General features: G+C 39.6%; 1 protein-coding gene across 1 annotated transcript; it reads left to right on the forward strand.

The window, feature by feature from the left end:
• Positions 1 to 10,161: 10,161 nt before the first annotated feature.
• Positions 10,162 to 18,243, forward strand: GCK72_013631 (uncharacterized protein; the record flags this gene model as incomplete). Its single annotated transcript, XM_053729916.1, has 12 exons — positions 10,162 to 10,449; positions 10,652 to 11,005; positions 11,055 to 11,194; positions 11,626 to 12,443; positions 12,497 to 13,251; positions 13,469 to 13,759; positions 14,521 to 14,873; positions 15,479 to 15,611; positions 15,701 to 17,543; positions 17,628 to 17,805; positions 17,852 to 18,033; positions 18,158 to 18,243. The coding sequence occupies 12 exons, from the start codon at positions 10,162 to 10,164 to the stop codon at positions 18,241 to 18,243; spliced, it is 5,421 nt and encodes a 1,806-aa protein (XP_053584688.1).
• Between the last annotated feature and the right edge of the window lie 128 nt (positions 18,244 to 18,371).

The following is an 18,371-nucleotide window of genomic DNA, read 5'->3' on the forward strand; positions in this document are numbered from 1 at the left end:
CATCAATTTGTCATTGTTTTGTGGTGCAGATATGGGAGGAGTGATACATGACACATATAATGAAGTAGTACTCTTTCTGGGTATTTAGTATTTACCCTCAAGTATTCCCTCCTTTACATTATTTGTTCCGAATATCGAATATCCTCTACACCTCATTCTCTCGATCCCAACAAATACACACACCAATTGTCACCAGGCATTTGTTTAGAAGAGGTGGTCAAGAGGTAGGGAGCCTGAATTGATTGATGAGTTTGTCATCTGCCTCCTAGTCACCGTCCGTTTTTCTGCGCATTTGTCTTCTTCTTCTTCGTCTATTCCGATTCCCTTTCGACCCCAGGTCATTTCAATGAATTCCGTGGAGTCCTTCAAAACTATTCAATGTTTGTTTTACCATTTCCTTCCCTTTTTTCTCTTCTTCATCTGGTAGTAATGACCTCCATCGATCGTTCAACCCCTTTCCACACACCACTACATAATTACAGTATTTGGACGGGATCTAATAAGTCTCTGCATCTCTTCGGCTTCAACACTCTCTCCTGCCAGCTGGCTCTCTTCTCTCGGGAAATTCTATGCATACAGGGGAGACTACCATCGATGCATTTTTTGCATGTGTCACTGAACAGAGACCTACCATCCATTTCCCTCGATTTCTCGACTTCCTGCAGTAATTAGAGGCGGTCATCCCAGGTGTTCCGGTCCATTCAAATTCTGTTTTACACCCTTTTTAGTAGGTGTCAAGTTGTCGAATTTCTTTATTGCGTGGCTATTGTGAAAACTCTCAAATGGTAAGTTTTCTTTTGAAACCTGAAATAATTTGTTTCAACCTCTAGAAAACTGCACGATATCAACGTTCTGCATTCCAAAAATTTCCTTTTCAAACAGTTTACTTTCATTATTAGCTTACAGAAAAAGCTCATCGTTCTACATGCTGTATTTTTGTTTCTGAACTTCCGAGGGAATTTCAGTTTCATATTGTCTGTATATGTTGTGCAGCATCTAATTTTTTGCTAATTTTGCTAAAAAATGGGAAAAATATGAAATCAGAGGAAACGTTTTAACCGACTGAGCTGTATCATGATCAGAATCCCCTAAAGTGTTGATGACCATCTGGAACTCAATATGATTTTGCTGTTTCCTTTTCAAAAAGTGATACATTCAACATTTTAAACTTCTGTTTCAATGTTGTTTGAGCTTTAACATTTGAATATGTCTTCATTAGCACGGTGTCAAGCAATTCCAACAATTTGAGATACTCAAAACATCTAAAAATATCTGAAAAGTGTCCTCGAATGGCAACCAATTTCTGTCTTATTTTTCTATGTACTTTTCAGTCAGACATTTTCTTTCATTCTTCCTCTTTTCCATATTAAGCCTCTACCATTCTCCTTTCATTTTCTCTTCTTTCCATATGTCTCTCGCCTCTTCACAATCATCATCGAAAATCCGATAATTACCGCTTTTTGTATCCGTATCGTATTGCCCATTCTATATACTAGTACATTTCATTATTTGCAGCTTTCTACTTATTCTTTCGACTGTGGACTACTATGAGTCTACAGTAATCACTACAGTAATCAATCCACTAGGAAACAGGAAAAGAAGATTTGAAAAAGGTGTGTTTATTCTTCGAATTTTAATTATTTCTTGAGGGTTTGGCAGGTCTAGGTCATAGGGGAAAATGATTATTTCATCAGAGTTTTCAACTTTTTCTTCTGATAAAATAAGCATTTTCCTATCAGTTATTGTTGATTTCTTTTTAATCTTTCTTTTTTTTCTCAATTTTTCATCATTTTACACATCTTTTTCTATTTCTTTTCCCTGCCAAACCAGTTTGTTTCGAACACTTTTCACTTTTCATCAATGTTTTTCGTTATCTTTTCTTATCATTTATCACCTCATTACCTCGTTCTTCTTTTACAATTTTCTTTTTTTTCTACTTTTATATTTTCCTCACCAAAATGTTCTGTTTCACCAATTCTTCAAATGCCCCTTCTCTTCTTTCTCTCATGCGTTTTGCCACTGTCACTGCCAATTGCTTGAGAGATATTTTCTCTCGACACTTCATGCCATCGCCGCCCGGTTAGCTCAGTCGGTAGAGCACCAGACTCTTAATCTGGTTGTCGCGGGTTCGAGCCCCGCATTGGGCTGAAGCATTTTGCTTTTTTGTTCTGCAAAATACTCACAAACCGCTAGGAATTCCCTTATCAGTTTCATCATTTTCGGCATTTCTCTGATAGTTGTTCCATCTGCTTTGTTTAGACATTGAGAACTGCAAAAAAGTGAAGAGATACAGACAAGAAAAGAAAAGATAGGAGAATGGTTTGTGTTTACTTATTTGACGGCAAGTAGACGTGAGAGTGGAGGAGAAAGGGATGATCCCACCTTACCATCATTTCTTTTTTTCGCAAAAAAGTTTTTATTTATATTTGTCCTTCATTTTTTACTCTCTATTTGCTTTATTGTCTTACATTGAGCTCTCGCTTTTCCCCCATTCTAAACTTGATTACTCTTCAACCATTGTTTGGCATTTTTCTCTTTCGCAACACTCTTTTTCCTATTTGTTTCAATTTCCCAGTGGTTTATTGGATTTTTATTTTTTTTTGTTGCTTGCTACTACTACTACTCCTACTGTTATTCACTATTATTCTGGACTCTCTATTATATTATTATATATTGTAAAATTAGAGACTGCAACGTTTGAATAAATTGACTTTATCTGAAATTTACTGTGACTAGATTTTTTGATTTTTTTTAGAATACAGAGGAACCACTACATTTTGTGGTTTGAGCTGTTCAAACTGTCATTAATTTCAGAACAACCTAGTTAACTTTTCTCAAAGCTGACATGGACGTAGCCAATAGATATTTTCAGAGAAATAGTTCAAACCAAGACTTTTCGAAACAAAAGCTCTGAGAAAAGTGTAACTGAAGAAGCTAATTTTAAGACACAGTTTTTAAGTATGTTTCGGATTTGGATTAGCCCGGAGTCGGAAACTGAAGTCTGAAACAAATCATTTTCTGCATAGGAATCAAATGAATCGAGTGTTTGTTCGTGTGGAAAATTGTTCCAGTGACAATGAGAAGGAAATAGGATACTTTATTCATACGTCAAAGAGTTGGAAACTACCTCTGGAAAAATTATTTGACGTTTTTTTATTTAGTCGAGCCAAAATAGAAATATAATTCTAGGAATTGGATAACATTCATGCATTTGATACTATCCGAACGACTTCAGGAACAGTATCCATGAGACTTTCCTACTTTTCATTTCTGTTAGAAACAGTAACATTTGTCACTAGACTTTTGCCTTCCCGGGAAGCTTATTACTGAAGCACTTTACCATAGCCTCCTTCCTAATTCCCTCTTCCAACATATTCTGGTCATTGCAAATTGCAAACACAACAATAATTGAATTGATTCATCACTCTCATTTCCAAAACCACTTTCTCTCTTTCTCCGTTTTGCCGACGCTTCCCGATCTTTATTTGTCTTCTTCTACTTCGACGAAATTAGCTCACATTACACTGTTTCATGTTGTGTGTGTACAGAAGAGAGAGCGGAGTACACAATGCTTGGATATGCATAGTCAAATCAAATTATCAAGAGAAATAAAGACTTTTCTGGGAAGTTACAGCTTCAGATTTGCATTATCTGAACTGAACAACTTTTTGACGTTGATTGATTCTGAATAACATTTTTCACTTTTCTAAACATAAACCCAAACTCGAAAGATTGTTGTATCAGTCTTAAAATAGTTGTTGTTTCCTTTCTGAAACTGATCGGACATGAGTCTCAACCAGCTAACCAATTTTTGGCGTGAGAAATAAATCAAGAGAACACGATCCCATTTCCGATATCTCTTCTCTTTCATTCTCCTTATCCATATCTCAACCTTAAATTTGTCTCGATTTAGTCTATTTGGGTGGGATATTTCTCAAGTGTTATTCAACCACCTATCTCTCTTCTCGTTTACCTGTTCTCTCTCTTTTCTCTCTTTTTCTTCTTCTCATGTCAACACACTTTTGACTTTAGTAGTGCGCATTCTGTTGGTGACTCACAAACACTAAATACCAAATGATTTGTTTAGTGATCTGAACAACCGTGTTGCAACATTTTGTTTAGTACGAAATCCGGTTGAGGGCATCTTTTGAGAAATATTTAATCTTTATACTTTTTGAAATCACTCGAAAACATATCTTGGCTAAACTCTAATTTTTGATGTATCATAATTTTGAGTAAGCACGGATTATGAACACAAAGCTAGGGTTAATATTTTTCAAAGTTTTCAGAAAGCGGATATTTCTGAAAATGTTTTTGGTCACAATTATATGAACGTTTTGAAAATACGAGATATCTCAGAAAATCCAACCCAAAAAATGTTGTTCTTTTTAGGAAAAGGTTCAGGAAGTCTTAAACTTTTTTTCATTTTTTTTTCAAAACAGAAATAAAAAAGAATTGCATAACACGAATTTGTCAAAAACTGATCACTAATCACAGCTCATCGATGCTGATGAGGACTTTTTGAAGCTGAATTTTTTTCTGAATATTTTTTCACATCACTAAAATTATTCTAGCCATACTCTTAAAAACTGAAATTTCAGCCAAAACCTACGTTTATTTTTATAATTTACTAAATTAGTTTGTATAAATGGGCTCTTATGATATTTTTTAGTATGATAGAGACTGTGATTGAAAATGATATAATTGAGCTTCCAGTTATAACTTTTGAAAAGGCTCAAAGAGCACTATTTACAGTTTCAGCAAAATATTCCAATCCGGTTACGGTATCTTCTCACTGTATCGTTTCTATTCAAACAAGAAATTTTAAAATCAAAATTGTTCTCCTAAATAAACTTAACGAAAACCACAAAGCACCCACCCTTAGCACCCCGTATCCCATTCAATTCTTCACAGAAACGACCTTTCTTTCCGCCATTTACGACCTACTCGTGTCTAGTTGTCTGATTCTCTCCGAATCACCCACTATTTCCATTTCCACCCATCCCTCTTCACCAATACGTTTCTTGCCATCTGTCCCTGTCATCACTAGCGTCTCTTTGCCACCACATAACACCCTCTGTCACCTCAATCTCTCTTCTTTCCACCAAACAACCACACCTCAAAACGACCACAATATAAACCCCATCATTTTCTCGCTTTACCTGACCATTTCGTGTCCGTTTTTCGTGTTTTTTCGAAGAAAGACAAGATTTGTGAGTCGTGAAGAGATGAGTTTGAGACTTGCTTTGTTATTTTGATACGTTTTTTGAGATCTCGAAGTTCCCATCCTTTCAGTAGTAAATTTTAAGCGCAAATGATGTAACCGAAACGGTATTTTTATATTGCTAAACCCTGATTGCAAATTTATATCTGCACTGAAATTTTCAGTTCCTACTGGTCCTATAGACACATTGAAACTGTAAAGATTTCATTTTTACACCCCAATTCTAATTCTCATCCGAAGCAAGATGAATCTTCTCTTCTCCGTCTTGCCATTTTGCTCGCCGAGCAGATGTTTTCTATTCGAAAAGGTGATGAATAGCCGTGACCCATCCATTATTTTGAAACCTCCTCTTCTCCATAGGAGCTTCCAATTACTGTGGGAAAAAACGAATTTCCAGTAGAAAAACAACAAAAAGCATCTAAAAAAATTCCACAGAAGGATTAACACCACTCTTGCTATGTATTTTCTGTTTCCTTCCTTTCCTTTTTTGGTATTCTTTCGAGATGACGTTTGCATTGTTTGGTAAAAGGATGATGACGTAATCAGGAGAACGTAACTCATAGAAAGAGAGATTTGAATATCAAGATAGTTATGTTTTGTTGAGTAAGAAGCAAAGATGTTTTGTAATGATTAGGGAAGGGAGGGTAGTATAAGGTTATGGATGGGTTATGCAATCGTTACTGTTTCATATTTTGGTTAAAGGGGTCGATATTTGGATATGATTCTATTGGATATGTTCTACGGAAATTGCCCATCAATAAGATTCCAACTTTTGAGTCTTCTTGTGCTCAATAACTCTGAAATACTCTCTCATCAGAACCTCACAATCTGAATCCGTGTTTACTCTCCACCTTTATCTTCAATATTTTTTATGCCCGAATCCTGATCAAACCCTTTTCCAAGCCTAAAACCCATTCAACCCATTTCTTGTCCCATTCACATTCGAAAGTCTGACCTCTTTTTCCCGAAATTCCAAAAAAAACGAGATGTGTTTTTTTGGAGAAAAAGAGCTTCGAACTGGAGGCGACACGGATATTCAAAGCAGATGAGGCTCCCCGAGACTCGTCTTTTTTGTTGTTTAGGGTCCAAGAAAAAAGAGAAGTGAATAAAGAAAATTAGATGGGAAGCTAACGGGAAAAGGATACTGACGATGGGATGGAAGAGAGATGTCACGAGCTAGTTTTTTTGTTGTTGTTTGGGAGAAGAAGCAGTTTAGAAATAGAAATAAGACAAGAGAGAGAGAGAGTTTAGCTTGTCGAATTTTCCTAGTTGATTTTTCTATTTGATTCGTGTTGGAGAATCTAGGCATTCTGGAGTTGGAGAGGCTTTTGGAGTTTCATCACTGTCTTATATTTCCTAACAATCTGAGTAAAATGTTCCATTGAGATAAGGATTTGTAACAGAACTATACCTAAATTAGATTAGAGTTACTTTTAAACTCTAACCAGACAAGATGTTCAAACAAGTTGTACGTTTTCTCCAAAACTTTTAACATTTGGAGATTTAAAGAAGCATAACAAAAATTTTCAGATCCTAAATACTTCAATCAAATCTGAAAGCCTCCTTCATCCTAGACTAACCCATTTCTCTACTTGGCATCATGCCAACTCTTTTCCCTAACTCTCTCGTTCTCATTTTCCTTTTCAAGTCTCCAGTTTTCTCTTGGCCTTTCCGCCGTCGCCGACGCCGCCACAGCCCAAAGCCTCCAAAATGTTCGTTTATGCAACAATTGCGTGTGTGTCAATGTGGAGTGAGCCCCCACTGGGATAGAATAGAACGATGTCTGTGTCACTAGGATTCATACAGTCTCTCACTCTGCTCCACCCAAAGAGTCCTTTTCAAAAGCTGAGCTCTTCATAGACCCCATCCCAACTTTATTTATTTACATGTTTATTCACAAAACACACAATCTTTTTTGGAAAAAAGAGAAATCTAGGGAAACGCAGAGAAAACGGCAAAAGATCAACTGGTTTGCTTCCGATTTCCAACCACGAATTCTGATTCGAAGCGACAACTTCGACACTTTTATGTCATCTTTCCCAACCTAGAGATTCTGCGTCTCTTGCACCTACACACTCTCTCACTCTTGGACAGAAAGTTGCCAAATAATGTGAGAACTTTTTTGTAGAAGTACCGAACCGAACACTTTCACATCACACCGAAAATTTCTCCGCAGATGAATTTTTTATGTGGGGAAAGTAGAGAAAAAAGAGAAAGACGAATAGAAGAAATGGAAACATATATGTCCATTTTTATTCTTTTTATTTTCATTTTTCCATGAAAACGATTCGCGGTTTGACGATTTCTCTTCTTTTCCCTTTTTCGCACTTGCCTTCGATTTTCAGTTTTTGGTATCAAAGACAATCAATTCAATCAGTATTATCAAAGCATATATTACATCAATCAGCATATCCAAACTATTTGCAATCAGTTATATTGGGTGTCCCAAAGCCTGAACCAGTTATTTCAGAATTCCCTAGGTCTCAGTTCTGAGAAAGATAATCTCAAAGGCATTTGAGAGCGATTTAACGTTTATCCTTTTGTAAACTTCGATGGAGCGCAATTGCCAAAAGTTTGCATAACTAATACATTACAGTCCTAGTTAACCATACCATGTCATCCAGAATTAATTGAATCCTCGTCATTTTCGATCCGTTCTTCCTCTCGTTCATCTCGTCTCTGACGGTCACTAATTGTCGTCTCTTACTGTCATCACACAGTATACAAGGACGATTTTACCCCCATGAATTGAAATGAGAAGAAGAGAAAAAAAAAGTGGTTATGAAATGAATTACGCCCACTTGAGTTTCATAACATGACTTTGCGGTTTCAATAACTTTACTAAATAGTAACGGTCTTGGTTTTTTTAGTTGGTGTCCTCCGCTGTTTATGGACTATCCGTATCACGTCTTAATAACGTTGTTCCCCTAGTTACCATTTGGTGAAACTTTAGCTACTACCCTAGAAGGCACCTGAAACTCCGCCCCCTTCATCCATGCCCTTGCTACTTCCGGTTACATAAGCCACCTATTGTTTTCGGAACTTCTTGACCACCCACACCTATTCTCCAATTCCCTTCAACTTTTTTCGTTTTTCATCTTCTCCTGTCACGTAATTATCTCGTCAAAAAGCCAGAAACCCTCCTTCGCCTGTTGTCTAGGTTGACTTTGACTCATTGCCACTAAATCTTTTTCCGTCGTTCTCTTTCGAGAGAGAGAGAGATGCCATCGGCTACTCTTCTCTCTATCTTCTCTTTTGAATCTTTGCAAAATGTGGAATGATATCCAATCTCTGAGTGTCTAACGTCTCTCTGATCTCCCCACTATTTCTCCCTTTCAAATTTACTACTGGAAAGGACCCTCTTCTCGTGTCCCCGAGAAAGAAGAAACTGGGGGAGAGAGCTTCTGGTCGTGTGTGGAGCCAACGAGGCTTCGGGTGAAATGGGGCGGGGCTTGAGGGGGTCTCTAGTTTCTCCACAAACTACCCAATGTTTCGACTGTCTCGTTGGGACCCTTGGGGGCCTCCTACCCCCTTCTCTCTTCCCTTCACCCAACACCCCGTATACACTTGCCATTGGGTAGAATAGAAGAAGCAAAAGCCTCTTTTTCTCTCTCTCGTTTCTCTCTATCTACCGTACTCTCTTCTCATCTCTCTTCCACTCTATTGCTCTTGCTCCAAGAGCTCCAAGAGGCCCCCAAAAGAGGCAAGGGTTGGTCGAGAGAGGGAGAGGGAGGGGGAGCACAAATTTGTTGATTTGTGTATGCTTGTGTGGGAGAGAGACCTCCCCTGTGCTCTCCCACACTCTCCTTACTAGACTCAAACGGGAAAAGAGCAAGAGCTCAGAGACTTTCTCTCCACATTTAGAAGAGAGAGAGAGAAAAGGAGCACATGTGCTCTTTTTACTTTCCTTTTTTGCCCATTTTCTTTTTATGTCAATCCCTTTCTTGTTTCTATAAGAGAAACCAGGAAGGACCACCTAGTCATCACCATTTTATGGTTTCCGTTTCTCGTAGATTCTCCCTCCATCCCATTCTATCGAGAAAGTGCTTTTCTCCTCTGGTCGTTTTCTTTTGCATTCAGAATTTATGATTTCCGAAAAAGACATTGGAACCTAGAATATACATAGAGAATTGTGGTAGAGGGCAGTAGAAGTTCTGAAATTTTTGAAAACAAAAAGGCAATAAATTCTGAAAAAATCAAAGCAATTCTTATTTTTTGGTTGCAATTTGTTAAAAAAACGAACTATTGCGTTCTATGGTTTTTCGATTAAATGCCAGTTCTTAAACAGTCCCGTCAATTTGAGGTTCTAAAAAGTTCAAGCTGTGATATTAAAACGGGTTACCCACTTTCTACAGACGTCATTCAGTTTGCCGCTCTTGAAAAAACTTAATTTCTAGGTGACTTTCTGGGTGACTATTCAAAACGTTCAATTTGATATTAATACTCATTGCAATTGTGGACCGCTTTCGAATCGTCATCAAGAATTCAAGCTATGATTGCAACAGTAACTTTTTTGAACTCACGTTTCCCTTGCGGCTCCCTACTTCTCTCTGAATCCCCACACTGACCCAATTCCTCGAAAGTAACAAGTTCCTTTCTTGATCTACATTCCAACCCATCTCTTCTTATGTCGAAGTCTTCTCCTATCTTTCTCTCTTTTTTCATTTCATTTTCCCTCCGGAATAGAAGAATGTCTTCTTCTTCCTTCTTTCTTCTTCTACTTCTTCTCTTCTATTCCATCTTCTTGCCCAATTTGAGCCCCTCTTCCTTCCCCGATGGTGGCATCAAATTTCCCTTTTCCCTACATTTTCTTTGCTCAAAAGAGACATATCTGTTTCTGTTTCAACTTTCTTTTATAGTTTGTTCCATTTGATTCATAAACAATTTTTACACGTAACATGTTCGTTTTTTTTTTCAGAATCAATCTTTCATCAGTAATGATGAACGAAGGCGATCCACCAGCCGCTGAAAAACAAGATCCAGAATCTCAGCCATCTCAGACGCCAGCTGCTCCGGAACCCGGAAAGGAAGGATCTGCCTCATTTCTTCGAGCCGCCCGTGCCGGAGATCTTGAGAAAGTTCTCGAATTGCTCCGAGCAGGAACCGATATTAACACCAGCAATGCAAATGGATTAAACTCTTTGCATCTCGCTTCGAAAGAAGGACATTCGGAAGTTGTTCGAGAATTGATTAAGAGACAAGCACAAGTCGATGCAGCTACTAGGGTGCGTTTTTGAGTTAAAATTCAAATACAAAATAGACAATTTGAGAAGAGTAACAGCTCAAAACGGGAGAAACACAGAACCTTTTTGAAACATTGTACAGAAAAATTAACAATACTCATTAATTTTTTCATTCTTAAAATCTTCTTGAAACCGAATTTTTCTTGTTTTCCCCAACCAAAACCTTCCATTTTCCAAATTTTAGAAAGGAAACACCGCCCTCCACATCGCTTCCCTTGCTGGACAATCCCTCATCGTCACGATTCTCGTCGAGAACGGTGCCAATGTAAATGTTCAATCAGTCAATGGATTCACCCCACTTTACATGGCAGCACAAGAGAATCATGAAGACGTTGTTCGATACCTTCTCAATCATGGAGCCAATCAAGCTCTCTCCACAGAAGACGGATTCACTCCATTGGCTGTTGCTCTTCAACAAGGACACGATCGTGTTGTCGCAGTTCTTTTGGAGAATGATGCAAAGGGAAAAGTTCGACTTCCAGCACTTCACATTGCAGCGAAGAAGGACGACACGAAAGCAGCAACACTTTTGCTTCAGGTAAAAAAAAAACAAGAATGGTTGTAGTCTAAATTATGATTTTTTCTAGAACGAGCACAATCCAGATGTCACATCAAAATCCGGATTCACTCCATTACATATCGCAGCTCACTACGGACACGAGAATGTTGGACAATTGTTGTTGGACAAGGGAGCAAATGTTAACTATCAAGCTAGGCACAATATTAGGTAAGATTTTTATTCATCAATATATCAGAAAATTTCTAGTTCCAAAAGTACTATTTTTTAAAATAGAAAATAGAGCTAAAAATCTCTTGACTGAAATAGGATCCAATTAATATCATTCCCATCGTATTTACTATTTTAGTCCTAATTAGTATCACGTGGTCTCGAATCTCAAGAGCATCGGAGACCCATGTGCTCCGTTTTTCTCTTTGTATAATGCAATTTATGTAAAGAAAAAAAAGACAGCAAAACGAAAGAGCTCCTTAGAATAAGAAGAAGAAGAAAGAAAAGTCTCTGGGGACACTTCTGGTGCCCAAGTGTGCACTTCTTCAAATTGTGTCACATACAAAGAGACATGTCTTTCTTCTTCTCCTTATTCGTATACACCCTTTTCTTTTTGAGTCTCATCAACTAAATTCTCTTTTTTCTTCCAGTCCACTCCACGTTGCAACAAAATGGGGACGTATCAATATGGCGAATGTTTTGTTGGCTCGTGGAGCTATCATCGATTCAAGAACAAAAGACTTGTTGACTCCATTGCATTGTGCTGCACGTTCAGGACACGATCAAGTTGTCGATCTTCTGGTTGTTCAGGGAGCACCTATTTCAGCAAAAACGAAGAATGGATTGGCTCCATTGCATATGGCTGCTCAGGGAGATCATGTTGATGCTGCTAGAACTCTTTTGTATCACCGTGCTCCAGTTGATGACGTCACTGTGGACTACTTGACACCTCTCCACGTAGCTGCTCATTGTGGACATGTTAGAGTTGCAAAACTTCTTTTGGATAGATCAGCTGATCCCAACTCGAGAGCTCTCAATGGATTCACTCCTCTTCACATTGCTTGCAAAAAGAACCGCATCAAGGTGGTCGAACTTCTTCTCAAATATCGTGCAGCCATCGAGGCAACAACGGAATCGGGGCTGACTCCGTTGCACGTGGCTGCATTTATGGGAGCAATCAATATTGTGATCTACTTGCTTCAACAAGGTGCAAATCCAGATGTTGAGACAGTCCGTGGGGAGACTCCTCTTCATTTGGCAGCACGTGCCAATCAAACAGACGTTGTTCGTGTACTCATCCGTAATGGGGCAAAGGTTGATGCACAAGCAAGAGAACTGCAAACACCTCTTCATATTGCCAGTCGTTTGGGGAACACTGACATTGTTGTTCTTTTGTTGCAAGCTGGGGCTAATTCGAATGCAACAACAAGAGATCAATACTCACCATTGCATATTGCGGCTAAAGAAGGTTTGTACTCAGAATTATCACTTATTTCAGACGTTTACATTTTGAAATTTCAGGTCAAGAAGAAGTTGTGGGCATTCTTCTGGATCACAACGCCAACAAGAGTCTTTTGACAAAGAAGGGATTCACACCACTCCATCTTGCATCCAAATATGGAAATCTTGAAGTCGTTCGACTTCTTCTGGAACGGGGTACTCCAGTCGATATCGAAGGAAAGAATCAAGTGACACCACTCCATGTTGCTGCTCATTATAACAACGACAAGGTTGCAATGCTTTTACTCGAGAATGGGGCCTCGGCTAAGGCGGCAGCAAAGAATGGATACACTCCATTGCATATCGCGGCGAAGAAAAATCAAATGGAAATTGCATCGACACTTCTTCAATTCAATGCTGATCCAAATGCAAAGTCAAAAGCTGGATTCAGTCCTCTTCATCTTGCTGCTCAAGAGGGACACAAAGAAATTACTGGACTTCTTCTTGAAAATGGATCAGATGTGCAAGCGAAGGCTAACAACGGACTCACTGCGATGCATCTTTGTGCACAAGAAGATCATGTTCAATGCGCAAAGATTCTTCATGATTCTGGTTCTGAAGTCAACAGTAAAACGAATGCAGGATACACTCCACTTCATGTTGCCTGTCACTTTGGACAACTCAATATGGTCAAATTCTTGGTTGATAACGGAGCAGATGTTGGAGAAAAAACTCGTGCATCGTACACTCCACTTCACCAAGCCGCCCAACAGGGTCATAACAACTGCGTCCGATACCTTCTTGACAATGGAGCATCACCGAACGAGCAAACTGCGGTAAGCCCTTTTTGGAGCCACTAAGCTTTTGGGCTCATTCATCAAATCATCATACTTCTTAGACCAAAACGTCGCATTTTCGAAAGTTTCCTTGACCATTTTAGCTTTTTGGTGATCGATATTTAGAGTCCCACATGTGAAGTTGAAAGCAAATTTTGAATATGATTTTGAATTAATGGCTTATTCGAAACCGCAATTTCATTCGTTCATTTTTCAGACCGGTCAAACTCCACTCTCGATCGCTCAACGTCTTGGCTACGTCTCGGTTGTCGAAACCCTCCGAACTGTTACCGAAACCACTGTCATCACAGAGACTACAACAGTCGACGAACGATATAAACCACAGAATCCGGAGGCGATGAACGAGACAATGTTCTCCGAGTCGGAAGATGAAGGACAAGCGGCTGAACATGAAGCAGCTGCGGCTCATGCGAAGGACTTCTCCGATAATTTGACACAAGGATTGCAAGATTCGACAGGAGTTCATATGATCCATACTGGAGAACAGGTGAGTAATGAGGGAATAATTGGGGGAGAACTAGAGAGAAAGACCGCTGATTGAGCACACTGTTTATAGCACCGCTCTGAATCACTCCTTGCACATGTGAATAACACATAAAACTATTTCAAGATAAGATAACCCCCCGACATACCAATACTCCCTCAGAACACCTTCTTCTCCTCTCTCGTTTCTTATTTCTTTTCCAATAAACAAAGAAAGGCGGTATTGAGAATTCAAAACAAAACGAATCGAAAAAAAGAGGAGAAGAAGAAGAATTCAAGCAATGATGATGAAGAAATTGCATGGGATAGATGGGGGAAAGAAGAAGTGAGAATGAGGAATAAAAGACCGGAAAAGAGTCCATTTATTTTGAAAATCGATCCTTTTTTCTTTCTCAATGTGCCATTCCACATTCACATCCCTTCCTCTTCTTCATCTCATTTCTTCTTCTTTTCTCTTTGGCTTTTCGAATCTTGCTCCAGAAGCACACATCATAAGCGAGAGTGCCCTCTCGAGTACACCGTTAGCCACAAGACATGTGGTTCGTACACTCTCTTTTCTTCTTTTCTTTCTGGCCTTTCTTACAAAGATTATGATGAAAAAGAGAAATCAGAGCACAAGCTGGCAGTAAAAAAAGTTGGAGAAAGAGACTGGTCAAATCAAAATATTTAGATTCGCATCTGATCTCTTTTCTCTCTTTTTCGCTTCTTCAGTTCTTTTTTCTTAGTGCATCTCACAGTTCTCAAAATCAATTTTCAATATTTCAGCTCCTCCAAAGAAGTCAAGAACTCGAGAACGGTGGTGCCATTCCAAAAGTCAACTCGGGTGGCATGTCCCCAGAAAAAGAATTCGCCAAGATTGCCCCAGTCGCCACATCATCTCCAATTGCCACATCACACTCGCAACCACTTGGAATTGCTCCAAGAGCTGGATCAATTTCTGGTCAATTCCAACAACAACCACTTCACGGTGCAGGACCAGAAGACAATCTGGAAGAACTTGTACGACGTGCACAGAATCATCCGATTCATACTGGAAATTATGATACAAGTGGAGCAGCAATGTTGGAGAACGGACATGCTGACAACGTTCCAATTGGACATCATGTAACACAACCAAGGTTAGTTTTTAGACGACGTGAACCGACAATGTTCATGGCGAAGGGGCTTGTTGGCGCTTGATTTTTTCTAGATTCATAACTTTGGGGAAGGACTATTATTTTTGAAATTTTTAAAATAAACTCATAGAAGTTCTGAAACAGAAACAAAATAATTTTTTAGTTACAGTCATCTACGATACATTGATAGTCCGTAAGTTGTCGTGTGATGTTTGCACAGAACTGAACAGTGTGTGCAAACACTTCGCTACGACGACTTGCTGAATTCATAATTAGGTCAATGCTTTGATACTATTCGATTTAATCTGAAATAAATGCTTCCAATTTTAAAATTTTTTTAAACAAGCGCCTCCAAGCCCCTCCCCCTTACACACCCCGATTTGGCATCCCTCTTGGTTAACCCAATCTCTCCCAATTCAATTAAAATAAATCACTAAACCGTCGTCATTTTGCAGTAAACTCCAACACAGAACGTAAGTTTGTTTCAATTTGAAACTGAACACCAATTAGTTATCGTGTTGTCATTTCTCGTGTTATTCAGTTTTCTATCTCTCTTCTGCATGGTCTTCGAATGGTTCATTTCCAAAATCTAATCGTTTTATGTTTAGTTTCCTCATCTCTTTCCTCGTCGATGCACGTGGAGGAGCGATGCGTGGATGCCGTCATTCTGGAGTCAGAATTATTGTTCCACCAAGGAAAGCTTCTCAACCAATTCGTGTTACTTGCCGCTACTTGAGAAAGGTTCGTAAAGTTTTGCTTGGCCTTCGCACCATTGAAGATAAATACTCAATGTGTAGTAACTGAAACAGAAAATATTTCTCAATTTTCAGGACAAGCTTGCCCATCCACCACCACTCAGCGAAGGAGAAGAACTTGCGTCAAGGATCCTCGAGATGGCTCCAGCAGGTGCTAAATTCTTGGGACCAGTCATTCTCGAAGTTCCACACTTTGCATCTCTCAGAGATCGTGAACGAGAAATTGTCATTTTGAGATCGGATGACGGACAACACTGGAAGGAACATCAACTCGAAGCAACAGAAGATGCAGTTCAAGAAGTCTTGAATGAGTCATTCGATGCTGAAGATCTTGCTCAACTTGATGATCTTCAAACTCCAAGAATCACCCGAATCCTCACAAGTGACTTCCCAATGTATTTCGCCGTTGTCACCCGTGTCCGTCAAGAAGTTCACTGCGTTGGACCAGAAGGAGGAGTCATCATTTCATCTGTGGTTCCACGTGTTCAAGCTATCTTCCCAGATGGATCACTCACCAAGACAATCAAAGTCTCAGTGCAAGCTCAACCAGTTCCACAAGAAATGGTCACTCGACTCCACGGAAATCGTGTCGCTGTCTCACCAATCGTCACCGTTGAGCCACGTAGGAGGAAGTTCCACAAACCGATTACCCTCTGCATACCACTTCCACAAAGTAACAACAAGGGAATGCTCACTCAGTATTCTGGACAACAAGGACAAGAACCACCAACTCTTCGACTATTGTGCTCAATTACTGGAGGATCTGCACCAGCTCAATGGGAAGATATCACTGGAACAACTCAGTTGACATTCACTGGAGATGAGGTATCATTCACTACAACTGTATCTGCTAGATTCTGGTTAATGGATTGCCAAACACCACGTGATGCTGCTAGAATGGCTCAAGAAGTCTACAACGAGGCTATCTCCATCCCATACATGGCCAAGTTTGCTGTCTTTGCGAGAAGAACTTTCCCAGTCGAAGGACAACTTCGTGTGTTCTGCATGACTGACGACAAGGAGGACAAAACTTTGGAAAAACAAGAACATTTCAAGTTAATTGCCAAGAGTAGAGATGTCGAAGTGCTCAAGGGAAAACATCAATTCCTTGAGTTCTCTGGAAATCTCGTTCCAATTACCAAATCTGGAGATCAACTTTCACTTTTCTTCCTTCCATTCCAAGAGAATCGATTGGCATTCATGGTTAAGACAAGATCAAAGGATGAATCTGAAGCAGCCACAGAAGGAAGAATCGGATTTATGGCAGAGCCAAAGATCAGATCAGATGCTCTTCCACCACAACAACCAATCTGCACATTGGCTATCTCACTTCCAGAATATACTGGAGAAGTGAAAGCAACTCCAGCACCAAAGAGGGACTCCACTCCATTTGAACAACGATATGGATCAGCCCTCGAGAAAGAACTCCCAGAATTTGTACATGAAAATGTACTGAAAGGAATTGGAGCAGATTGGCCACGTCTTGGACGTGCTCTCGAAGTTCCACACCGAGATATTCAACACATTAGGAAACATTACCCAACTCAAGAATGCAAGAACACCTTGAAAATCTGGATTCATCTCAAGAAGGAAGACGCCAATCAAGAGAACTTAGACCTAGCCCTTAGACAGATTGGAAGAGATGATATCGTCCGATCGATTGCATATGGAGAGCCAGAAGCATTGATCAACTACAGTCAAGCTGATTCGCCGAGTCAGAAGCGTGAGCCAATTCGTCACTTCGAAGATGTTCCAGCCGCTACTTTGGTGAAAAGAGAAGTAAGAACAGAAGATTTGGTCACGAGAGAACCAATTCAACCAACTCATCATGTGGAACAATCGACGACTGTTGCACAAGAACCATCATATTCAGCCCCAGTTCATCACAGTCCCGTACCAGAAGAACCAGAGTTGGAAGGTGAGTAATCGATTTTCTCAAGAACTGATTTCATGCAAAGTTAAATTTTGATTAGTACTTATTGAAACGGGAATATTTTTTCAGAAGAAGCACCAGTAGCCGAGATGCGAACTGTTGTCCGAACGGAACGACATGTTCATGACACGGATGACGGCCCAGTTGTCGAAGAAAGAACAATCACGACAACATATGAAGATGACGTGGCAGTCAACGAGAACATCAGTGACCGAACCGTCCCATTGAACGAGGAAGAACAGCAAAAGTGAGTATAATTGTGTCGGGTACGACTTCTAGTTTCGAATTTTCAGATGGGAAGAACTGAACCGTTTGGCTGACGAATCCTCACCATCCCCTGCTCAACGCTCAACTGTAGCTGAAAGCACCTCGGAGCAGGTTCCAGAAGACGTCGAACAAACCGTAGAGTCGGAAAGCCATCGTGAAGATGATGGAACAATTGTCACGACGACAGTAACCACTAGTCACATCAGCGGTAGGTCTTGAAGCATCCGGTATCTTTTGGGAATTCTGGGAACCTGAGCTTAGATCTAACAACTTTTACAAGCGACCCCTTCTTCTCAAAGCACGTTTAGCACTTTCTATTCTAACCGTTTCAGAATCTCCATTGGGTTCCCCAACAACAAGATCAGAAGAACCAGAAGAACACCGTCACAGTGAAGGAGAACACGAAGGTAGAGCCTGAAGACGTCAATATCAATCCCCCTTTTGAATAATATTATATTATTCCTTCTCATTAACTTTATACAATCTGCTTCTTTGCACTTTTTCAAAAAACCTACACAACACACACAAAACCTGCCAAATCACACC

The sequence above is a fragment of the Caenorhabditis remanei genome, chromosome IV (assembly GCF_010183535.1).
Source record: "Caenorhabditis remanei strain PX506 chromosome IV, whole genome shotgun sequence".
NCBI classification, from domain to species: domain Eukaryota; kingdom Metazoa; phylum Nematoda; class Chromadorea; order Rhabditida; family Rhabditidae; genus Caenorhabditis; species Caenorhabditis remanei.